Source organism: Aotus nancymaae, unplaced genomic scaffold (assembly GCF_030222135.1).
Source record: "Aotus nancymaae isolate 86718 unplaced genomic scaffold, 86718_ANA_hifiasm-v0.15.2.pri h1tg000016l, whole genome shotgun sequence".
NCBI lineage: Eukaryota > Metazoa > Chordata > Mammalia > Primates > Aotidae > Aotus > Aotus nancymaae.
The window spans coordinates 52324438-52348845 of NW_026988428.1; the positions used below are offsets into that span (position 1 = coordinate 52324438).

The window sequence follows — 24408 nt, forward strand, 5'->3', positions numbered from 1 at the left end:
CAGATGTTTGGAAAGACATATGGAATCTGAACTACTCTGTAATTTTAGATAGTCTCATAAATATTGTGAAACTCAGCATTCTAAACATGGTTTCTGAGCTAAATGTTTAGTTTTCACCATGCTTTAAAGATGAGTTGTGGCCAGGTATGGTGGCTCATGCCTATAATCCCAGCACTTTGGGAGGCTGACGTGGGCGGATCACTTGAGGCCACGAGTTTGAGACCAGCCTGGCCAACATGGAAAAACCCCATCTCTACTAAAAATACAAAAATTAGCCAGGTGTGGTGGCACAAGCCTGTAATCCCAGTTACTCAGGAGGCTGAGGCTGGATAATTGCTTGAACCTGGGAGGTGGAGGCTGCAGTGAGCCAAGATCATGCCACTGCACTGCAACCTGGGTGACAAAGACATGGCAGACGACCAGGAGGCATTGACGAGGCAGTCACACCGTCTCTTCTTGCCAGCATTTATCTTCACTGTTTGAAGCCTTGTGACCCATCAGGACCCAGAGTCTGTCTGGTCACATTACTAGGCTGCCTGCTGTCTTTGGGTTGGGAGATCCCGGTTGGCCTGAAGGGAAGATCAGAGGAATGCCTGTCGAAGATGGGTTTCTCCTGCTCCTCCTCGCCCAACACTGCCCAGGATCCTGGTCTCGGCCTCCTGCCCTGCCAGGGATTTGACTGAAAGGGTGGACCTGCTGGCAGAGTTGGGGCTGCCGACCACAACGTTGCTGGTGGGCTTCTTGAGGATGAGGACCTGTGGAGGGGGTCCCGCAGGAAAACTGCAGTCCTGAATCATAATGGGCACTTTGGGAAGAGATCTGGCTTTCCTGCTGTCTTTCTGTGTGATCTTCAGTTTTTTTTTCAGAGGTCTATTTCCCTGCTGTCTGCTGCCTCTTCCCAGCTCTCAGCGACCTCCTCATATTCCATCTCACTTGCTGCTTTCCAGATCGCTTGCTTTCTTATTCTGCATTTTCTTTGACTTTTGCAGTATTCAATATTATCACTTGATTCTGATTTTTTTAGACATCACTATATGGCCCTTGGCTTTCTGGTCATTCCTCTAATTCTTTTGCTGTTTCAAGCTCTGTTCCAAGCCTAAGCTTTTTACCACTGAATTCTGTTCTGTGACGCATCACCTAAAACTAACTCAACTTTTCATTCCCCCCCAGACTTTTTTGATCAGCAGTATTTTCAACTTCTTGTGGGAAGTAGAAAACTTCCTTTTTAAAGTTTCCTTTCTTGTTAAAGAATAAGTGTGCTAATAACTTTAAGCCCTATCCTATGTAGCTGTTAGACGTGCCATGCTTACAGGCACGTAGTACATTCTATGTCCTTGTACTTTAACCAAGATATCTGTGCTGGACGTGCTCACAGGCATGTCCCAGCTCTCCACTGCTTTTACCTGTTTAAAAAAGTTTTAAGTCGTTAGTCAATCGGGTTTTAGTTTAGAGGTCTGGCTCCAGCCAACGGGGGTCAGACACAGCATTAAGGATGACCCCAAATGCCTAGGGGATAAATTTGTCTTCCTTTGTTCATTGCACTCTTGTGGCACAATGGCTAGCAAGGGTACACTTACTGCCGTCCAGGAAGTAAAACATTTGTTGCTTTAAGATCCTTTGCTAATTTTTCTTTGTGGGACCAAGCATCTATTTCCAACAACACTGAATCATCATGCTGTGGCAGTGCTGGTACACATAGTTTTGAATACCAGGTTCTTGAGTGAATCCTTTTTGCTTCTCTCTCTCCCCCACTCCCGCTTCTTCTCCCTTCTGCCTTCATTTCTGCTCCTTCTTTTCCGGTTACATTAGAAAAGATCTAATCTTATCAGTTCTGCCTTTTGTTTCTGCTCTAATAATTTTGTCAAGGTAATTTTTTCAAAGCACAAGGCCAATGAGAAGGGGGACATTTGGTCCAGAAGGCAGCTGGCCTGACTATTCTGAGTTTGAATCAGTTCTTGGTGGTCCTGTTAAAATACAGTTTGAAGCAAATCACCTGTTTTTATACTCCTAATGTCTACTCTGTTCAAAGCCCAGATTTCCTTGCTTGGCATTTAAGGAGACTCCAAGTTCTTAAAACTTGTTCTTGACTTTAATGCAAGTCAAACTTATTTATTGTATCTCAAACAGTCATCTTATATTTTCTTTTCTGCATTTTGTGATCGTTTTCTTGTGCCTGGAATACTCTCTGCTTTTATTTGTCTCACCATCTTTCAGTGATCTTCTCTGAGGCCTTTGTGAACTGTCCCCAGCATTCACTAAGCAATCCATTCTGTCTCTGAAATTTTATAGCACAAACCCATTCATTCACTTGATATTTAACAAATACCAACTTCTAGCACTTATCTTTTCATGCTTACATTTTTCTCACCGCTTGAGATTTTCCTTCATCCAGTGTCAAGCACTGAGTCTCACAATCAGAAACCCCACTGCATTTGATCTGGTAAAGACAACATCTTTTTAAAAGACACATACTAAATCCTTTAAGTTAATCATATTGGCAATGAACTTAAATCAACTGAGTGACCACTATGTTTAAGGAAGATTCCTTTTTAGTAGGCTGGGGAACGGGAGAAGGGAAGGATGTAACTTTATAAAAAAAGGTCCTTATTCACAAGGAGCTAATCGCTTACTGGGCAGAGAAGAAAGGTGTTCCTTCTTTGCAATGGCTGTGTTTTTGGGTTTAGCTGACTCAATTCTTTATGTCCTCAATTTATGAGACAAAATCAAACATTTTTTGCCACACCTCTGTGGGCAAGTAGGTGAGTCAGAATGAGTGTATAATATATAAATATGTATTTTAATGGCCGGGCACGGTGGCTCACGCCTGTAATCCTAGCACTTTGGGAGGCCGAGGTGGGTGGACCACCTGAGGTCAGGAGTTCAAGACCAGTCTGGCCACCATGGTGAAACCTAATCTTAAAAAAAAAATTTTTTTTTTAAATATGTATTTTAATGGTAATAAAGGTGTAGATTAACAAACCCAAACTTTTTTTTTTTTTTGAGAGTCTCGCTCTGTCACCCAGGCCGGAGTGCAGAGGCACGATCTCGGCTCACTGCAGCCTCCACCTCCCGGGTTCACGCGATTCTCCTGCTTCAGCCTCTTGAGTAGCTGGGACTACAGGCTCGCGCCACCCACGCCCGGCTAATTTTTGTATTTTTAGTAGAGACGGGGTTTCACCATGTTGGCCAGGCTGGTCTCGAACTCCTTACCTCAGGTGATTCCCCCGCCTTGGTTTCCCAAAGTGATGGAATTACAAGCATGAGTCACCAAGCCCGGCCAAACCCAAACAATCTAAAAGCGCAGAGTAACCGCTCCCCTCCCCACCAAGGGTAACCAGCATCTTTGTTCTCCAACCAGAACAGCTGTATGCACTGGTGTATAAGCCTGCCTTAAGTGTTTTTTTTTAATCTTTTTTAAAAAACAGTCCTTAAAATAACTTGTGTACAACTCCAGCGGCTGGCGGAGTGGGCTTAATATATTAAACGGTCGTTAATTTTGGTTTCTTTTTGGTTAACAGCGACGCAGAGATCCACATTTGTCGCAGTTTCCACCGCGGGCGGGATGTGTAAACACAAGAAATACAAAAAGAGCGCAACGGCTAAAGGAGTGTCCCAGCACGGGGCGCCAAACCAGGCGGGAACCGCGTAGGGCCGAGTCCTACCCGCCTGGGTCGCGGCCAAGACCCCCGCCCCGCCTCAAAGACCGCCGCGCCCGGCGCGGTAGAGGGGGCGATTTTCCCCGCTCCACCTTCCCGGAGGCGGTGCGGCCGAGCCCAGGACCCAATTGGAAGAGGCGGGGCCGGGCGCGTGCACGCGCACAAATGCCCGGATGCCCCGCGACGCGCGGCGAGCTTTCCTCGGGCGGTAGGGGGCGCGCATCGAGTCACCCCGGTGAGCTTGGCTGCTTGTGGGGCCTGTGCGGCCCTGTGCGTTGGCAAGATGGAGCAAGAAGCCGAGCCCGAGGGGCGGCCCCGACCCCTCTGACCGAGATCCTGTTGCTTTCATCGCCAGGACACCCGTCCCTCCTAGGACTAAGTGCGTTGGAGCGCCCAGTGCCTGGGCAGCGAGAGTGGAATGGTCCCCGAGGCCCAGGGAGTCGTGCTTCCGCGCGCCCCGTGAAGGAAACTGGGGACCCTCGGGGGACCCTCGAGGAACCCCTGACTCTAACCGCGAAAACCCCGGATGGTGTGAAGCAGGTACCGGCCCGGCAGCGAGCGGTCACTTCTGGGTCTGGGCTGTGACGGTTTTCCCTCCATTGCTGGTTCCCAGCCTCTTCCCTATCTCAGCCTTTGTGCGATTCATGGCGGGGGGCTCGGGGCTCGGGGCTCGGGGCACGTGGCTTTGCGGAGGTTTTGTTGGACCGAGGCGAGGCTGTAGCCGCCGGGGAGGAGGGCGGGGTTTCGGCCAGCTATCGCGGCGGGGGGCGGGTTCGGGGGGGGGGGGGTCTCCACGAGAGTCCGGGGTAAAGGTCACATGGGCGGGGGACTGCAGGGCCACCTCAGCGCGGGGGTCCGGATGATCGCAGGTGCCTGTCCGCTCCCCGGTGTGAACGCGGCGCGGAGTCTGGGCGGGATTGGGCCGGTTCCGTGGGCAGGTTGACTCAGCTTTTCCTCTTGAGCTGGTCAAGTTCAGACACGTTCCGAAACTGCAGTAAAGGGAGCTAAGCCCTGACTTGTCTCCAGCTGGGGCTATTTAAACCATGGATTTTCCCAGCTGTGTTCAGTGGCTATTGGAGGGTGGACCTGTGGGCACGGACGCACACTACTTTTTCTCTACCGATCCAGGTAAGCACCGACTTCCTTGTAGCTTTAGTTTTAACAAAGGCGTTTATGTCCTTTATACATGATGTATTTTTCACAGATGTTTCATGATTTCCAGTTTCCATCGTGTCTTTTTTTTCCTCCTTGTAGGCAAATGTGCAATACCAACATGTCTGTACCTACTGATGGTGCTGTAACCACCTCACAGATTCCAGCTTCGGAACAAGAGACTCTGGTTGGTATTTTTGTCTGGTGTAACTTTAAGAATAATTTATGAGGTGATCAACTAAATTTCATATACCTCAATTGTAGCATGGCTCTGTAAATGAAATTGTATGTGCATAGCTTAAAGTGTGCTACCTCAGACATAACTGCGTGGAGTTAAAAAGTGTTAACAATTGGTCAGTATTTTATTAGCACTTTGCCACATGGGCTTTAAAAATTAGTTCCATTACATTCTTAAGTGTGGTTGCTGAAGTTGTATTTGTTATGTGATCCATTTTTTTCCTTTTTGACTTCCCAGTAAATTTTTAAAAAATGATTTCTAAAAGTCACAAAAATTATTCATGCTTGTTGTAAAGATTTTAGTCATTAGAGAAATTTTAAAGTAAAACCTGAAAATCCAGCCTTTTTGCTTCATTTTCCCTTTTAGATTTTTTCTATGTGCATACCACATATATTTACATTTGAATTTAAATCTGTTTTTGTCATATTTGTTGTACTAACAAGATAAAACTGTAGGTGTTCTATGACTTATATCCTTGTCCATAAATACAGTTTACATAATTCTTTTAAATGGCTGCATAGTATTCCATAGCATGAGTATACTATTTTAAAAATGCCTTTACTGATAGCTTTTTAAAAATTGCCTCCTGTTTTTGGGTATTACAGATAGTGTTGCTTTGTACATGAGTTCTGTGTGACTATTTCTATAAGGAAGATTTTATGGAATTACAGGCTGGGCAAGGTGACTCATGCTGTAATCCCAGCACTTTGGGAGGCCATGGTGGGCTCACCTGAGGTCAGAAGTTGAAGACTAGCCTGGCCAACATGGTGAAACCCCATCTCTACTAAAAATACAAAAATTAGTCGGGCACACTTGCCTGTAATCCCAGCTGCTGGGTAGGCTGAGGCAAAATTGCTTTAACCTGGGAGGTGGATATACCATCTGTATGAAAAGCTGAAAATATTTACAGTCTGGCTCTTTACAGGAAGAAATTGACCCTGATTTAGTTGGCAGGCTCCTTGAATACAGGTCATATGTCTTATTTGTAATTTTTTTTTTTTGGCAGTACCTATCACTGTCCAGTGCATAGTAAATGTTTGTCAAGCTGATATTTGAAATGCAGACCAACTAAGAGGCAGCATGATATAGTAGGAAGAAAATGCTGAGTTGTAGTAGTCTCACTGTCACCCAGACTCTGGAGTACAGTGGTGTGATCTCAGCTCACTGCAACCTCCACCTCCTGGGTTCAAGTGATTCTCCTGCCTCAGCCTCCCAAGTAGCTGGGACTATAGGCGCATGCCACTGCCATGCCCGGCTAATTTTTTTTTTTTTTTTTTTTTTTTTTGAGACAGAGTTTCGCTCTTGTCACCCAGGCTGGAGTGCAATGGCGTGATCTTGGCTCATCGCAACCTCCGCCTCCTGGGTTCAGGCAATTCTCCTGCCTCAGCCTCCTGAGTAGCTGGGATTACAGGCACGCGCCACCATGCCCAGCTAATTTTTTGTATTTTTAGTAGAGACGGGGTTTCATCTTGTTAGCCAGGATGTTCTTGATCTCCTGATCTCGTGATCTGCCCACCTCATCCTCCCAAAGTGCTGGGATTACAGGGGTGAGGCACCGGCCTGATCTCTTCTTAATTACCCTTGTCAGCTTAGGTTGGTTAAGTTCCCTAGCCTTCAGGAACCTAATCTTTAGAAAGAGATGATTGGTAACAGGATCCACTCTAAAGATTTTCTCTTTTCTCTTGGATTCTCTAAGTTAGCTTGCAGTAAGCTCATTGGATCAGTACAGTAAGCTCATTTGATCTCAATAATTATTTATGGTTATTTGTAAGGCAGTAAGCAGGTGATATAAATAGCTGAAGGAAGAAATCTTTGCTGTCTTGATACTTGATGATTCCATGATATTTGCATAATAATTAGATTCTCCCCAGCATTTTTCCAAACCCCCTTTATTGAACTTGATGGATATGTTTGTTGCAGGGCCTATAGTTCTGGAATAATTTTGGAAGTATAATAGCAACTCTTTTGTCTTTATAGGTTAGACCAAAGCCATTGCTTTTGAAGTTACTAAAGTCTGTTGGTGCACAAAAAGACACTTATACTATGAAAGAGGTAAGCTGAATCAAGAGATAACTAGTATCTTTACTAGTTACATATAGCCATACTTAAAGCTTTCAAGACATGGGGAGAAATTTGCCATATAGAAGGATTTTTCATTAAGCAGCAACATTTAATTTTGTGGTCATTTGGACTATATTTTAAAGCTAAAAATTCTAATTATACTTGAGTTTCATTTCTCAGCTGGGAACTCAGAGATAAAAGGAAGCCCTATAAGGATATTTGACCATTTTATACTGTGAACCCTTTGGTAGACTGGTAAAAGTCTTCTCAGACTGGTAACTCCCTCTCAGAATCATGTTTTTAAATATATGAAATAAAACATAGGATTACAAAGGAAACATTAAAATACGGTTACCAAAATAGTAAACTAGTTTGTGATATATGTGCTTTTGTTATTAACACAATAAATACTAAGATTTAGAAGCAGATACAATAAATATAATTATTTTTTTGAGTCAGAGTCTCACTCTGTCACCCAAGCTGGAGTGCAGTGGCACGATTTGGCTCACTGCAACCTCTGCCTCCTAGATTCAAGCAATTCTCCTGCCTCACTCACCCAAGTAGCTGGGATTATAGGTGCCTGCCACCACACCGAGATAATTTTTTGTACTTTTAGTAGAGACGGGGTTTCACCATGTTGCCCAGGCTGGTCTTGAACTTCTAGCCTCAGGTGATCCACCCACCTTGGCTTCCCAAAATGCTAGGATTACAGACGTGAGCCACCATACCTGGCCAGTGAATATAATTTTGATATGGTCAGGAATATAAGTGATATTTTGAAATGTTTGTCATAAGCACAGTATGATATGAAAACACCTGTGATTTTAGTGATGAAATCTCAGGTATTAATACTGTTATGATTTGTTGCCTACATTTGTAATCTAAGGGAAAGCTAAATTTTCGTTAGAAGTTTGTGAAAATAAAGATAGAATTTTTTTTTCCCATCCAAAATAATGGACCCCCTGAATTCTATCCAAGGACTTTTTGGACATCCCTGGATCCCAGGTTAAGAAGTTCTGCACTAGAGATACATGAGTACAGTATACTGATCTTTCTGGGATAGAGATGAGCTGATTCATGACCATATGTTCTCTTGAATGGATACAGTATTTTAATGCATTCTCCAGCTTTAAATTTGTGCACAGAGCATGATTTTCAGTGAGAGATTGAGCCACCTTAGGCAAAATTTCAGTGTGATTGAAATATGCCTGTTCTCCATCTGTCCCACTTAGTTTATGGGACTCAGATTACTTGAAACATTAAAGTTTCTTTCTTACAATAGTATAGTGGGACAGGAAGAGCTTCCATATCCTTTTCCTCTCCAGCTACACTTTTATAAACTTCCTTAAGGGATGTCTGGTAGAAAAAATCTAGGTTCTCTTCCTTTTTCCTTTCCCACTGCCAGACAACAATCTGTCCAATCCACAGTCACATAGAAATATTCCTTAAAAGTTGATGCCTGCTTGGCCAGTTAAATCCAAAGACAGTGCTTGTAGGGAAGTGCCAGGTTAAATGATATTTTTAGGGCTAATTTGGGATTGACCTTATTATCATTGTATAATCAGTTAAGGAAACAAAAACATATGGATTTAGCAGTAGATGGAAATGAGAAAATTGGTCAAGGCCATCATAAAAACTTAGAATGCTATGCTAAACTATGTACTAGTATTGTTTATATTGACTGATGTAGTTCTGTTATAGGATCTTTGTTCTGGGGCACACGGGAAAGTAGTGAAAGCCAGTATGGGTAGTAAAAAGAGCATCGGACTAAGAGTCAGAAGACCTGGGGCCAGTTTCTTCATATCTTTTCTTTTTTTTTCTGGCAACAGTGTCTCACTCTGTTGCCTAGGCTAGAGTGCAGCGTCATGATCACTGCTCACTGCAACCTGGACCTCCTGGGCTCAGGTGATCCTCTCACCTCAGTGTCTAAAGTAGCTAGGAATACAGTCTTGTACCACCATGCCCGGCTAATTTTTGTATATTTATATATTTCATTTTTGTAGAGATGGGGTTTCACTATGTTGCCCAGGCTGGTTTCTAACTCTTGGGCTCAAGGCATCTGCCTACCTTGGTCTCCTAAAGTGCTAGATTTATGGGCGTGAGCCACTGTGCCCAGTCCAGTTTTTCACTTCTAATACAGCGATAACAATTCTATGTAATATCAGAATAAGATAATACTTGTAAAAGTACATTGTAATCTGTAAAATACCATATGTATTTAGGTGGTTGTTAATAGGTTTATATCTGGGATCTCTTAAAGATGTATTAGGTATAGATGTAATAGGCTATCTTAAAGATGTATTGCCAACTTGTCTTAATGTAGCACAGGGAATATAATTTAAATTTATTAATGGTTCAAAATGATTATTTTGATTATTATAATATAGAGTAAATTGATATCTTTAAGGGTTTATTTCTCACTGAATTCTCCTGTACTGCTTTGTAGCTGTCATTGATTGTTTTTTTGTCTTCCTCCTCTGGTGACCTCAGAGGCTACTGAGGTTTTTTTTTTTTTTTGAGATGGAGTTTTGCTCTTGTCCAGACTGGAGTGCAATGGTGTTATCTCAGCTCACTGCAACCTTTGCCTCCTGATTCAAGCCTGCCTCAGCCTCCAAGTAGCTGGGATTACAGGTGCCTGCCACCACATCTGGCTAAGTTTTGTATTTTTAGTAGAGATGGGGTTTTGCCATGTTGGTCAGGCTGGTGTCAAACTCCCGACCTTGTGATCCACCTGCCTCGGCCTCCCAGAGTGCTGAGATTACAGGCATGAGCCACCGCACCCCGCCGCTATTGAGGTTTATGGTGTTTGTGACTATTTACTAAGTGGCTCCAGGCCACTGGTGTATTTTAGTTGATTTTTGTTTCTGCAACTTTTTATAGCTATCAGTTTTTCATTTTGCTGCCCCTTCCCTTCCTAATATGTTAGTATCAATATCTGGGAAGAGTTAGCATCTACAAGGAAAAAGCCTCACATTTTAAGATTTAGTTAAGTAAAGAGAGAAGCAGTTATTTCTGCTTCCACCAAATTAAAAGGAAAAGGCTTAAAAGTAGCTTCCTTTTTTTTTTTTTTGAGACGGAGTCTCTTTCGCCTAGGTTGGAATGCAGTGGCGCAATCTCAGCTCTCTGCAGCCTCTGCCGGGTTCAAGCAATTCTCCTGCCTCAGCCTCCCAAGTAACTGGGACTATAGGCATGCGCTGCCATGCCCAGCTAATTTTTTGGTATTTTCAGTAGAGGTGGGGTTTCACCATGTTGAATAGTCAGGATAGTCTTGATCTCCTGACTTCATGATAACCTGCTTCAGCCACCCAAAGTGCTGAGATTACAGGCATGAGCCACCACGCCCAGCCAAAAGTAGCTTCTTTTAAGTACAGAATGATGGTTGTTCTACATAGTTGTGGATATGGTTGCTGGAAGGCTTAAATTTGAGCCTTAGATACTTTGGACATCATTTTCATTGTCACCTATCATTATGGCACTTAACCAGCAGAATTTAACTTATTCAGATGAATAGGATATTATTGACTGTATTTTAAACTAACATTTAGTTTTCTTTAATGCTCAGAAATCGTATTTCTATTTCAGGTTCTATTTTATCTTGGCCAGTATATTATGAATAAACGATTATATGATGAGAAGCAACAACATATTGTATATTGTTCAAATGATCTTCTAGGAGATTTGTTTGGTGTGCCAAGCTTCTCTGTGAAAGAACACAGGTAATTCTTCAATTTAGTCCATTGTAAAAAGCCAACTGGGCTAACATTTCAGTTCACCTCTACCCTCACTCCCTTTTGTCAGAGAAAAACTGTTAAAACATATAAAAAACATGCTGAAATGTAAATTCTTAGCTCTGTGGCATATTATTTGAGAACCTGAGCTCTGGCATCTTATAAATCTGTTTGAAATCTAGCCCAGTCATTTACTAAATTTGTGACTAGGTAAATTAATCTCTCTAAACCTGTTTCCCCGTTTATAAAATAGGGATAATTAAATACCTCATGTGGAGGTTATAGCTCTTTTTTTTGGAGATGGAGTCCTGCTCTTATTGTCAGGCTGGAGTGCAATGGCACGATCTCGGTTCACTGCAACCTCTGCCTTCTGTGTTCAAGCAATTCTGCTGCCTCAGCCTCCTGAGTAGCTGAGGGTTTCACATGTTAGCCAGGATGGTCTTGATCTCCTGACCTCATGATCTGCCTGCCCCAGCCTCCCAAAGTGTTGGGATTACAGATGTGAGCCACTGTGCCTGGCCAGTTATAGCTCTTAAGGAGAGACGTTGTATAAAAAAGCATAGTGTTTGTCAGATACAAAGCATTCATCTATTAGCTATAGCTATTATATATTATAAATTTTTATTCCAGTCACTTCCAGAAACCGTCTTTATACCACCAAGTGGTAAAGGCTTAAATTTAGCTTTAGTTATTTTGGAAATCATTTTCATTTTCACCTATCATTATGGCACTTAACCAGGAGAATTTAACCCAGGTAATACTTCTAGACTTAGGCCGGGCACGGTGGCTCATGCCTGTATCCCAGCACTTTGGGAGGCTGAGGCGAGTGGATCACCTGAGGTCGTGAGTTTGAGACCAGCCTGACCAACATGGAAAAACCCCATCTCTACTAAAAATACAAAATTAGCCAGGCATGGTGGCACGTGCCTGTATTCCCAGCTACTTGGGAGGCTCAGGCAGGAGAATGCTTGAATCCGGGAGGCGGAGGTTGTGGTGAGATGAGATCGTGCCACTGCACTCCAGCCTGGACAACAAGAGGGGAAACTCTGTCTCAAACGAAAAAATATATATATATATTTCTAGAATTCTTTTTTTTTTTTTTGAGAGGGAGTCTTGCTCTGTCACCCAGGCTGCAGTGCAGTGGCACAATCTCAGCTCACTGCAACCTCCACCTCCTGGGTTCCAGTGATTCTCCTGCCTTAGCCTCCCGAGTAGCTGGGATTACTGGTGCCCACCACCATGCCCAGGTAATTTTGTATTTTGGTAGAGGTGGGGTTTCACCATGTTGGTCAGGCTGGTTTCAAACTCCTGACCTCAAGTGATCCACCCACCTCCACCTGCCAAAATGCTGTGATTATAGGTGTGAGCAACTACGCCCGGCCTCTAGAATTATTCTTTTGGGAACTGAATATTTTTTCAGTCATTCTTACCTTACATTTGGAATTCTTTTTTTTTTTTTCCTTTTTTTGAGACAGAGTTTTGCTTTTGTTGCGCAGGCTGGAGTGCAGTGGCATGATCTCAGCTCACTGCAGCCTCCGCCTCTGGGTTCAAGTGATTCTCTTGCCACAACCTTCTGAGTAGCTGGGATTACAGGTGCCTGCCACCACACTTGGCTAATTTTTGTATTTTTAGTAGAGATGGGGTTTCAACCATGTTGGCCAGGCTGATCTCAAACTCCTGACCTTAGGTGATGTGCCTGCCTCGGCCTCCCAAAGTGCTGGGATTAAACGTGTGAGCCACCATGTCCGGCCTGCATTTGGAATTATCACATTTGGTTTAGCACAGGCAATCCATGTTGAGCCTTAGCATTCATTCCATGAATAAATGGAATGAATACTTCACCTGAAACAATTAACTCGCTTCTGCTAGTATTTAATGCTCAATAGTATAGCTGAAAAAATGACAATTATATGGGATTCTATTTTATTTTTTTATTAAAAAAAAACTTCCTCAGTTGAGCAGGGGATTTTATAGCTTTAAAACAACTTCATTATTATTAACATAGTATATATTTATTATTGAACATTAGGAAATGACAGAAAGCTAAGAAAAGTAGAGGAAAAAAAGGGATTAAAGTTTGTTACCAAAAGGTATTTTTACCAGTCATTTGTATATTACATGCAGTTGTGTGTTTTAACCTCCTTATGAATATGTTTAATTTCACCAGCTTAATTTAATGATATAAGCATTTTTTCATTGATGCATCACTTCTGTTTAATATCCATATATGTTGTCATTTATACTTGACCGTGGGATATATGATTTAATTTTATAAATTTAAAAAAAAATTACTGGTATATTGGTGTTTTTTTAACCTATTGTATATCGAATCTTTTTTTTTCTTTTTTTTTTTGAGACAGGGTCTTGCTCTATTGCCCAGGCTGCAACCTCTGCCTTCTGGGTTCAAGAGATTCTCTTGCCTCAGTTTCCTGAGTAGCTGGGATTACAGGCGCATGCTACCATGCCCAGCTAATTTTTTTTTTTAATCTTAGATTCATGATAAAACCAGCTAATATTTTGTATTTTTAGTAGAGATGGGGTTTCACCATGTTGGCCAGGCTGGTTTTGAACTCCTGACCTCAGGTAATCTGCCCGACATGGCGTCCAAAAGTGCTGGGATTACAAATGTGAGCCACTGTGCCCGGTCTGAATATTGAATCTTCTGATAATGTTTGGAAGTATAATTTCCTTGGACTTGAATTCTAAATGTTGAGAGACAAGAAATTGGCGAAATTACTGACTTGAAAAGGATATGAATGAGAAATATTTTGGGTTTAGTTTGCTGTACCCTTATTTCCAAGGGTGAAAAAAGATAGTTGGGATTCATATTTCTTCTTAACATTGAGTGAGGAACAATTTTTGTGACATTCTCTTAGATTCTTAGTTTAAAAACAAAAGAAAAAGAAAAATCCACTGTGACATCAATGAATACTGGGTAAACGAATTATCTTCCTGTTAGGACATAAACTTCATCAGGGCAGATACATTTTTGTTTCATTCTTTGTTTTCCCAGTGTCTGCTCCATAGTACCGGTGACTGGTACGTCGTAGGTGTTCAGTCTGTATTTATTGAATGAATGAGTACTACTTTATCTGTTAATAAGTTTTAAGATCAAGAAAGGAAGTTGAAGCTTGATGAAAGTCAAGATTATAATCAAATTCCTATTTAATGGATTTTGCATAACTAAAACTTTTTTTGGGCAGTTTTACTACTAAGCACAGAGCTAAAAACATTCCTGTTTGAAAATAAGTACGTTAGACTGGGCGTGGTGGCTTCCGCCTGTAATCCCAGCACTTTGGGAGGCTGAGGCAGGCGGATCACTTGAGGCCAGGAGTTTGAGACCAGCCTAGACAACTTGGTGAAACCCCGTCTCTACTAAAAATAAAAAAAAGGCCGGGCGCGGTGGCTCAAGCCTGTAATCCCAGCACTTTGGGAGGCCGAGGCGGGTGGATCACGAGGTCAAGAGATCGAGACCATCCTGGTCAACATGGTGAAACCCCGTCTCTACTAATACAAAAAATTAGCTGGGCACAGTGGCGCGTGCCTGTAATCCCAGCTACTCAGGAGGCTGAGGCAGGAGAATTGCCTGAACCCAGGAGGCGGAGGTTGCGGTGAGCCGAGATCGCGCCATTGCGCTCCAGCCTGGGTATCAAGAGCGAAACTCCGTCTCAAAAAAAAAAAAAAATTAGCTGGGCATGGTGGCAGGTGCCTGTAATCCCAGCTACTCAGGAGGCTGAGGCAGGAGAATCACTTGAACCTGAGAGGCGGAGGTTGCAGTGAGCGGAGATCGCACCATTGCATTCTAGCCTGGGAGACGAGCAAAACTCTTGTCTCAAAAAAGAACAAAAAGTACGTTAAACTGCTTCCTGCTTGCACACCCATTTTTTGGGGTCTTCTAGTAAAGTCCAAACAAGCACATTTCAGGAATTGGCAGTGTGAAATCTTTCAGCTGGAGAGACCTTAGTAATTATTAAAAGTAGCTGTACGTAATCATTGTGCTACTAATTACTGTGCTTTTAAGTGCCTGCAAGCTTGCCAATGATAAAATTGGTTTTGAATGTGTGCAGTAATTCATACTAAATATGTATGTGAAAGTCTGGTTAAATCCAGCTTAATACATTTTTCTTTTAAAATGTACATCTCCTGATTTTTTTTTTTCTGTCTACAAGGAAAATATATACCATGATCTACAGAAACTTGGTAGTAGTCAATCAGCAGGGTAAGTTAATTTTGAGCATCATGAATAAGTACTATAAAAACATTTTAAAGATATTTTTGTTTATGTGCATATATTTTATAATGGTGATTCTCTTTAAAAGTTGCTTTAAGTATTATAAAAATATGATAAATTTATCGGAAGTACTTATAAACTAAAACAACATTATACTGAGGTTCTAATGTAAAGTTAAATATCCTGTTATATCAATTTAAGCCTTGGGATATCAGAGTTAGGATTTGTATTGAAAGGTCTGTAATTTCAAAAGCTCCTGTTTAGGAGTGATCTACCTTGAAAATGTATTGAGGCCGGGCGCGGTGGCTCAAGCCTGTAATCCCAGCACTTTGGGAGGCCGAGGTGGGTGGATCACGAGGTCAAGAGATCGAGACCATCCTGGTCAACATGGTGAAACCCCGTCTCTACTAATACAAAAAATTAGCTGGGCATGGTGGCGCGTGCCTGTAATCCCAGCTACTCAGGAGGCTGAGGCAGGAGAATTGCCTGAACCCAGGAGGCGGAGGTTGCGGTGAGCCGAGATCGCGCCATTGCGCTCCAGCCTGGGTAATGAGCGAAACTCCGTCTCAAAAAAAAAAAAAAAAAAAAAAAAAAAGAAAATGTATTGAAAGGCTTTGAAAAATAATACAGTTACTTATGTAGGACCATGTGTAAGGATGACGGCTGGGTCTTTGGTTATAGACAAAATTTTGTTTACCAATTTGTGGAAGTAGAATTTTATGTCCCTGCTTCCAGTTCTTAAACTGGTTATTTTTGGGTCACATCTCTCTTTAATAAGCTGATAAATGCATTGGGTTCTTGTTCCAGAAAGATGAACATATATATATACATGGATATGTTAATAAATATTTCACAACCTACTTTCCATGAGAAAAGCCCTGATTTATGTGCTTGCTGATTTCCCTAGTATAATACTCTCGTTTTAAGGCTAAAAATGTAGAGTTGGAAAGAGATGTGCACAGTTTGCTTTTTTTTTTTTTTTCTTTTTTGAGATGGAGTTTCGCTCTTTCACCCAGGCTGGAGTGCAGTGGCATGGTCTCAGCTTACTGCAACCTCCGCCTCCTGAGTTCAAGCGATTTTGCTGCCTCAGCCTCCCGAGTGGCTGGGATTACAGGGGTGCACCACCATGCCCATCTAATTTTTGTATTTTTAATAGAGACAGGGTTTCACCATATTGACCAGGCTGGTCTTGAACTCCTGACCTCGTGATCTACTGCCTCGGCCTCCCAAAGTACTGGGATTACAGGCATGAGCCACCCTGCCCAGCTTCACAGCTGGTGGAGCAGTCTCTAATACACTCCAGCTGGTTGGAGCTGCCTCTAATACACTATACCCCTCCTAAAGCCCATTCTCGAACTACAGTTTAAATGCTTTTAGGCCAGGTGTGGTGGCTCATGTCTATAATTCCAGCACTTTGGGAGACTAAAGCAGGAGGATCGCTTGAGCCCAGGAGTTCAATACCAGCCTTGGGCAACATAGTAAAATCCTGCCTCTGCAAAAACTAGAAAAATCAGCCTGGTGTGGTGGTGCATGCCTGTAGTCCTAGCTACTCAGGAGGCTGAGGCAGAAGGATTGCTTGACCCTGGGAGGTCAGGGCTGCAGTGAGCTGTGATCATGCCACTCCAGTCTGGGTGACAGAGCAAGATCTCATCTCATCTCTTAAAAAAGACAAAAACAGAAAAACACCTGTCAGAAGCTTGTTTAGTTCCTAGAATGAATTGACTTCCTCTATTCCATATTCAGATTTTATTGTAAAATTGCTTTGTTATACTGGTGTGTTGTTTGTTTTTGAGACAGGTTGTCACTCTGTCACCCTGCTTGAAGGGCAGTGGTGTGATCTCGGCTCACTGCATCCTTCACCTCCAGGGCTCAAATGATCCTCTCCCTCAGACGCCCAAGTCGCTGGGACTACAGGTGTGCTCTACCACACCTGGCTAATTTTTCTGTGTGTTTGGTAGAGACGGTGTTTTGCTGTGTTGCCCAGGCTAGTTTCGACCTCCTGAGCTCAAGAGATATTCTTGCCTCGGCCTCCCAAATTGTGAGGACTACAGGCGTGAGCCACCATATCTGGCTGTTATACTCGCTTATACCTTTGTTACCTATGTCTTAATTCAGGTTTGCATTTTGCATCATACAGTATTGTGTTTTATTAATATGGTATTTAATAAATGTGTTGAATTGAATACTTACTCTTCCAAAGTTAGGATTTAAAGCCCAGAAAAGTATCTCCATTTTATCCCAGAACAAAAGTAGTTATTAGGCTGATGATCTGGCATTTTATTGTTTTAAAGCTCTTTATGAAATTGTATGATAGCTAAATATACAATTAATAGTATTTATATTACTATTTTGAGTTTTCTGAAGTATATATCCCTAGTGTATTCATTCCTTTGTTTGTTTAAATAAACTTCGGCACATTACTAGAAAAATTGTATTATTGAGATGGGAACTTATAAATTACTTATTTGCATTCTGAGTTTGATTTAGATATCAGTAGAATTAACTTCAGAACTCCTATTCCATGTTCTCAACTTAGTCACATCTAGTGCTTTTTTTTTTTTTTTTTTTGGCACCCAGGCTAGAGTGCAGTAGCGCAATCTCGGCTCACTGCAACCTCCACTTCCCAGGTTTAAGCGATTCTCGTACCTCAGCCTCCCAAGTAGCTAGGAATACAGGCACCTGCCACCACGCCCAGCTAATTTGTGTATTTTATAGTAGAGATGGGGTTTCACCATGTTGACCAGGCTGCTCTCGAACTCCTGACCTCAGATGATCCTCCCACCTCAGCCTCCCAGAGTGCTGGGATTGCAGGCATGAGCCACTATGCCCGGCTTTAGGTTTTCTTTTTATTACATGTTTTTTGCAGCATCTCTTTATACTAGTCCAACTTTTCTTTTTATTACATGTTTTTTGCAGCATCTCTTTATACTAGTCCAAAATTCCTGGATAATGTAATCTATTTTGTATAACTTAAGAAAATCAGTGTAATGCCTTACCCATAGTATAAAGAGAAAATTTATATATGATAATGCATAATTTCAAAATGTTAATGGCCCAGGCATGAGTTCGCTATTAAGATGAATATATTTCCAAGGGGATAGTAAAGTGTATTTGATGATTATTGTCTGTATATCCCAAATCTAAAACTTTGACTTTTGAGCTCTGAGTCTGTATATCCAACAACAAATGAAACTCGTGTGTCTGAATAACTCAGTTTGTTATCTTCCCATCCAATCTGTTTATCTTTCTAAAGTTTCTCTTTTAGTGAATGGTACCACTCATTTATTCACGCAAGGTAGAATCTTGGAATATATCTTAACTCCTTTCTTCCTTGCATTTTATATCGGATACCAGGTCTTGTTGGATTTTACCTATTTAATTTCTCCGGAATTTATCTTTTCCATGCCTTAGTTTAGGCTTTAATAGTTTTTAGTTTGTATTATTGCAGTTGTCTAATATTGGTTTTCCTGTCTCTGCTCTCTTTTTCTTTTATTTTGCCAGAGGATTTGTTACTCTTCTGCTTAAAATTACCATATAGGGGTTCATTATTGCCCTCTGGACATAATATTTTCTGTGAGCTAGGAATCAGTTTTATTTCTTGGATGAAAACCCTTTTTAATGGTGACTGACTGCAGCAGTTGCCTTAGGGAAGATTCTGAAGTATCTGCTGGAAGAATGCAGTGATGAGGGAATGATGGCATGAGTCCTGCTTTGGCTAGACGCACAGGATCCTTTACAATCTGAACCTGCCTACGTTCCAGTAATAATGAACTGGTTGTGGTTTCCTGCAACAGGAACTGTTAGTTTGCTTTTGGATACTTTTTCTCACTGCGTTTTCTTGGTCTGGAATGGCCTTTCCTAGCGCTATTTTCACATTATTCTACAAAATATTTCTGGATTCTTTGCTCCTCAAACCCTCCCTGTTCCTACGGAGTAATGTCTGTCTGTCTTTCTGCTAATTTATCTTATAATCTTTTAATGTCTTTAATTATATTTTACTCTTCTATATTAAAGTTGAATTATTTTATTTACATCTGCAACATTTAGTGTGAGGGTGACACCTGGGAAATACATGTTTAATGTTTATTGAAAGGTTAAATTGCATAAGGGTTTGTGTTAGACTGATAGCATTATCTACTGAATAGCCTTCCTCCTAGCATTATCTACTGAATAGCCTTCTCTCCTCCCCACCAACCCCAGTTTCTGATTCTTTGTTTTTCTTTTTCTCAGAATCTTCAGACTCAGGTACATCTGTGAGTGAGAGCAGATGTCGCTTTGAAGGTGGGAGTGATCAAAAGGTAATCTTTAAATAAATTTTTCTTTCAAGTATAATATTATTTGAAAATTAGAAAGGTTATTTACAACAAATGAGTTTTAACTTACTGGTTATGTTTAGTTTGATGTATTTTATTTTCTTGAATGCCTAGGACCCTGTGCAAGAGCTACAGGAAGAGAGACCTTCATCTTCACATTTGGTTTCTAGACCATCTACCTCATCTAGAAGGAGAGCAATTAGTGAGACAGGTATACATGAATATTTGTTTGACACATTCACACAGCGTTTGATGTTCTTTCTCTAATGAAATTAGTGCTTTTAGACTTAATTGTTCCTCTTTTTTGGTTGAGATGAATGAACTTCTGAGTTTTTTTCTTTACTTAGCAATATTTTTCTGGCTGACCACGACAGGCACAGTTTACTGTGTCCCACTGGAGTTTATAGTTAGCCAATTCTCTGTTAAGATAATGGGAGGCAGGCATATAAACTCTGTTTTCACCATTATTCTTAGTCAACTTAGCAGTTAAATTTTTAAATTGTTTTTAATAAATGATAATACATACCTATGAGTTTTAAACAAAAAGTAAATAGCATTTTCGAAATGAAGAGATAAATAGTTGAGAACAGGTAGAGGAGAATGTACCTGAGGAAGTCACAGTAAATAAAACTGTATGATTCAGATGAAAGAGAATGTCAGATCAGTGAAATAGAATAAATGAACCTAGACCAGAATCTTGTACATGTGGGCAGAAGACAGGAAGGGCAGAGGGGTCTAGGGCAGAGGTGGGACTAGAACAAATGGGTAGTTATTTGGAGAAAAGGTGGAATTACATCTGTACCTTATGCCAAAATGAATTTCAAATAAGTTTAAAAGATAAATGAAAAATAGAATACAACATATTTGAAAGACAGATAGTCACTTAAAATTTGACTATTAATATCTGAATTACATAAGTCTCTTCCCCAAATCAATAAGGAAAACGGCACGGTGGCTCACACCTGTAATCCCAGCACTTTGGGAGGCCAAGGCGGGTGGATCACGAGGTCAAGAGATCGAGACCATCCTGGTCAACATGGTGAAACCCCGTCTCTACTAAAAATACAAAAATTAGCTGGGCATGGTGGTGCGTACCTGTAATCCCAGCTACTCGGGAGGCTGAGGCAGGAGAATTGCCTGAACCCAGGAGGCGGAGATTGCGGTGAGCCGAGATCGCGCCATTGCACTCCAGCCTGGGTAACGAGCCAAACTCCATCTCAAAAAAAAAAAAAGAAAAAAAAAATTCAAGCTAAAAGGGCAGACATTTCACAAAAATTTCTCACAGTAAATAAAAATGACTAATAAATATGGAGAGAGGGTGAATTTTGGAGATTTTAGCTTTGTAGATAGGAAAAATGCAAAAAGAGTGTCCTTTTTGGTCTATCAAATTAGCAAAGATAAATTTTTACTCATCCTGTGTATTAGCACTGATACACTATTGGTCTGTAAATTGGTATAAGTTGGTATAAATTGATTAAATTTTTTGGATTATAAAATGGCTTAAATGGCCTGGTACAGTGGCTCACATCTGTAATCCCAGCACTTTGGAAGGCTGAGACAGCCGGTGGATCTCTTGAGGTTAGGAGTTTGAGACCAGCCTGGCCGGCGTGGCGAAACCCCGTCTCTACTGAAAACACAAAAATTAGCTGGGTGTGGTGGCCGGTGCCTGTAATCCCAGCTACTCAGGAGGCTGAGGCAGGAGAATCGCTTTAACCTGGGAGGTGGAGGTTTCAGGGAACCAAGATTGTGTCATTGTACTCCAGCCTGGGCGACAGAACAAGACTCCATCTCAAAAAACAAAAAAAGCTTAGAGTTCTTAACATTATCAGAGTAACTCCACTTCTAGGAATCTATCCTAAGGATGTAATACAAAATTCAAAGAGTTATATGTCGAGGTACTAATTACAGCATTGTTTATAATTGCTGCCTGGCCAAGATCACCTTTTTTTAAAATAGGGAATACAAACATGATTAAGAACTCACACACAGAACTTGTGATCTAGTTGGAGATAAAACATAAAAATCCTTATTGGGATGTAAGAGTATTTGGTGAATTCAGAGGAAGAGGAGATGACTTTAATTAGATAGGCTAAGAGAGGGAAATGGAATGAGCAAAGGTGTGAGAGTTTTACCTGTTTCAGGCATATGGATAGTATTTCATTTAATAGCATAACCCTATTAAATACTTACATATAAGGGTGCAGTGAAGACCTTTGCACATACATCCTTAACTTTTATGCTCTAGGATAGAGAAATTGCCTGCAGAATGTTGTGTGATGTAATATTCTTACTGTATAAAAAGTCCTTTCTCAAATCTTTGATACTACCTCATTTAAATTTTTGTCATTCTCATGGGTAAAGAAATGATATCATTTCACTTTGCATTTCCTTGATCCCTAGGAGATAGACTTTTTTTTCCCATTACTTAAGTACATGCATGACTCAAGGTTTTTCATATGTTTATTAGTCATTTGTATTTCCTCTGTGACTTGCTTTTTCCTGTTTCTTACTTAAAAAAACAATCTAGTCCATCTTGATTTGGTATGACTTTGTATAATATGGATGTTTTTTATTATATATGTTGCAGATATTAATCTTCGAATCTGCCCTATGCCTTTTAACTTTTGTTTATGGCATTTTATTTTGCCATGTAAATCTTGACATGTCTAATCTTGATAGTCTTTTTCTTGAGGGCTTTGCAGTTATTATGAAATACTTTCCCACCCAGTATTTTTTGAGATGGAGTCTTGCTATGTTGCCCAGGCTGGAGTGCAGTGGTGTGATCTCAGCTCACAGCAACCTCGACCTCCTGGGTTCAAGCGATTCTTCTGTCTTAGCCTCCCAAGTAGCTGGGACTACAGGAGTGCACCACCACTCCTGGCTAATTTTTGTATTTTTAGTAGAGATCAGGTTTCCAAATACTGGCCAGGTCTCAAACTCCTCACCTTGTGATCCGCCCACCTTGACGTCCCAAAGTGCTGGGATTACAGGCATGAGCCATCGTGCCCAGCAAGAATATTTTTTTATAAGTACTTGAATGGTTTTGTTCTTTATATTTAGTTCTTTAATCAACCTGTAATTCATTTTTATGTCTAGTATAAGTTAGAACTCTCATTTATATCCAACAGATTTGGCTAATATTCTGACCCATTCAGAGATAATTTATTATTTAAAATAAAGTGGACAGTTTTTACTGGTTTTGATTTCTGTTGAAAATACAGAGTACTGAAGAGCCCGTCTCAGTGGCTCACGCCTGTAATCGCAGCACTTTGAGAGGCTGAAGTGGGGAAATCACTTGAGGCCAGGAGTTGAGACCAGCCTGGCCAACAGGGAGAAACCCTGTCTCTACCAAAAATACAAAAATTATCCAGGCATGGTGGCGTGTGCCTGTAATCCCAGCTACTTGGAGGCTGAGTCACAAGAATCACTTGAACCTGGTAGGCGGAGGTTGCAATAAGCCAAGATTATACCACTGCACCCCAGTCTGGGTGGTAGAGAGTGACTATGTCACAAAAGAAAAAAATGTAGGGTACTGAAGAAATTGAAACATTAAGAATGCCTTATAAGTAAATTAAACACTTTGACTCTTTTGGGGAAAAAAAGATTGGCTCTTATATTTTAAAGTTCGGCTTTGACAGAAAAAAAAAAATCCTAGATTGGCTAATAGAAACTTTATTAGATGGATTAAATTGCAATGTATGGAGATAAAGTTCTGAAAGAAGAATAGAAAGTTTAAAAAATAGTGTTGTCAGCCTAGGCAACATGGTGAAACCCTGTCTCTACAAAAAATACAAAAATTAGTGAGGTGTGGTGGTACATTCCTGTGGTCCCAGCTACTTGGGAGGCTTGAGGTTGACGTGGAAGGATCACTTGAGCCTACGAGGCAGAAGTTGCAGTGAGTCAAGATTGTGCCATTGCACTGCAGCCTGGGTGACAGAGTAAGACCCTTTATCATAAAAAGTACGTAAACAAATAAATACATACAGATAGTGTTCTATTATAAGTCTTAGATTGAATAAAACTGTTAACTTTTGAAATTAATTTTATTGCAACTAAATTTCTTTACAAACAGGTACTCAAAACAGCTCAATTTTCTAAATTACAACACAGCAATTTGTTTTTTTTCCTTACATATCCAGAAGAAAATTCAGATGAATTATCTGGTGAACGACAAAGAAAACGCCACAAATCCGATAGTATTTCCCTTTCCTTCGATGAAAGCCTGGCTCTGTGTGTAATAAGGGAGATATGTTGTGAAAGAAGCAGTAGCAGTGAATCTACAGGGACGCCATCGAATCCGGTAATGTTCTCATTTTCGAGGACTCTAACTGTTTACAGTCTAGTCCTGGCAGTCCTAATAAGCATACCGATAGAATGTACATGTGTCTTATGAGACTGATGCAAAACACAGTGCTAAATTTTACTTTAAAATTACTATATTGATCTCTACCTTCAACCCCAGGTATTGTGAGAAATGTGGAAAATAGTGGAGTAACACTGGTATTGGTAAAATTAGTAGTAGTATTAGTCATTATCAGTATCACCCTGTATTAGAGAATATTTGTGAATGACCGGACCAATAGTACATTCAAATAAGTTGGAGTATAGAGGAGTTTGAGAAATTTGACGTTGTACTTTTTAAAAAATAAAGGAGCAAAGCCAAAAATTCAGTTCAGTTAAATATTTTTAGCATTTTTAAGGCAAATTTGACTGTTTAGAGTAAAAATATCTTTAATTACAGCCATTACCAAAAAACAGCATAGTCTGAGCTTAACATTTGCCAAATAGGTCTAGACATCAGGTAAGTTCTATTTACCAACACTGAAATACAGATTTTTTATTGCATGGATGACAGGAGAGTATTGGTACTTTCTGATGACTAATACAGAATTCCAAAATCTTAGTGAGCAGAATTTCTTAAGAGATGTCACTGAAACAAGTTCAGTAAAAAATTTTTTTGTTAACAAGAATGCTTGACAAGTGGAATATTTTCTTTTGTATGTCTTTAAACAAGCTTGTCCAACCCACA

General features: G+C 40.9%; 1 protein-coding gene and 1 pseudogene across 3 annotated transcripts in view; one reads left to right on the top strand and one right to left on the bottom strand.

Moving 5' to 3' along the window:
- Nucleotides 1–472: 472 nt before the first annotated feature.
- LOC135275279 (SUZ domain-containing protein 1-like) lies at nt 473–928 on the bottom strand (annotated as a pseudogene).
- Nucleotides 929–3878: 2950 nt separating this feature from the next.
- MDM2 (MDM2 proto-oncogene) overlaps nt 3879–24408 on the top strand; it is a 33792-nt gene continuing 13262 nt past the window's right edge. For 2 of the 3 annotated variants that reach the window (XM_064377318.1, XM_064377320.1), the window contains exons 1-8: nt 3879–4196; nt 4911–4995; nt 7024–7098; nt 10690–10823; nt 15005–15054; nt 19297–19364; nt 19494–19590; nt 23519–23679. In XM_064377318.1, the coding sequence (XP_064233388.1) occupies nt 4915–4995; nt 7024–7098; nt 10690–10823; nt 15005–15054; nt 19297–19364; nt 19494–19590; nt 23519–23679 (666 nt within the window). In that variant the 5' untranslated portion in view covers nt 3879–4196; nt 4911–4914. Of the gene's footprint in view, nt 4197–4589; nt 4785–4910; nt 4996–7023; nt 7099–10689; nt 10824–15004; nt 15055–19296; nt 19365–19493; nt 19591–23518; nt 23680–24408 lie in introns of those variants that run through there. The other variant, XM_064377319.1, reaches the window with a different exon arrangement.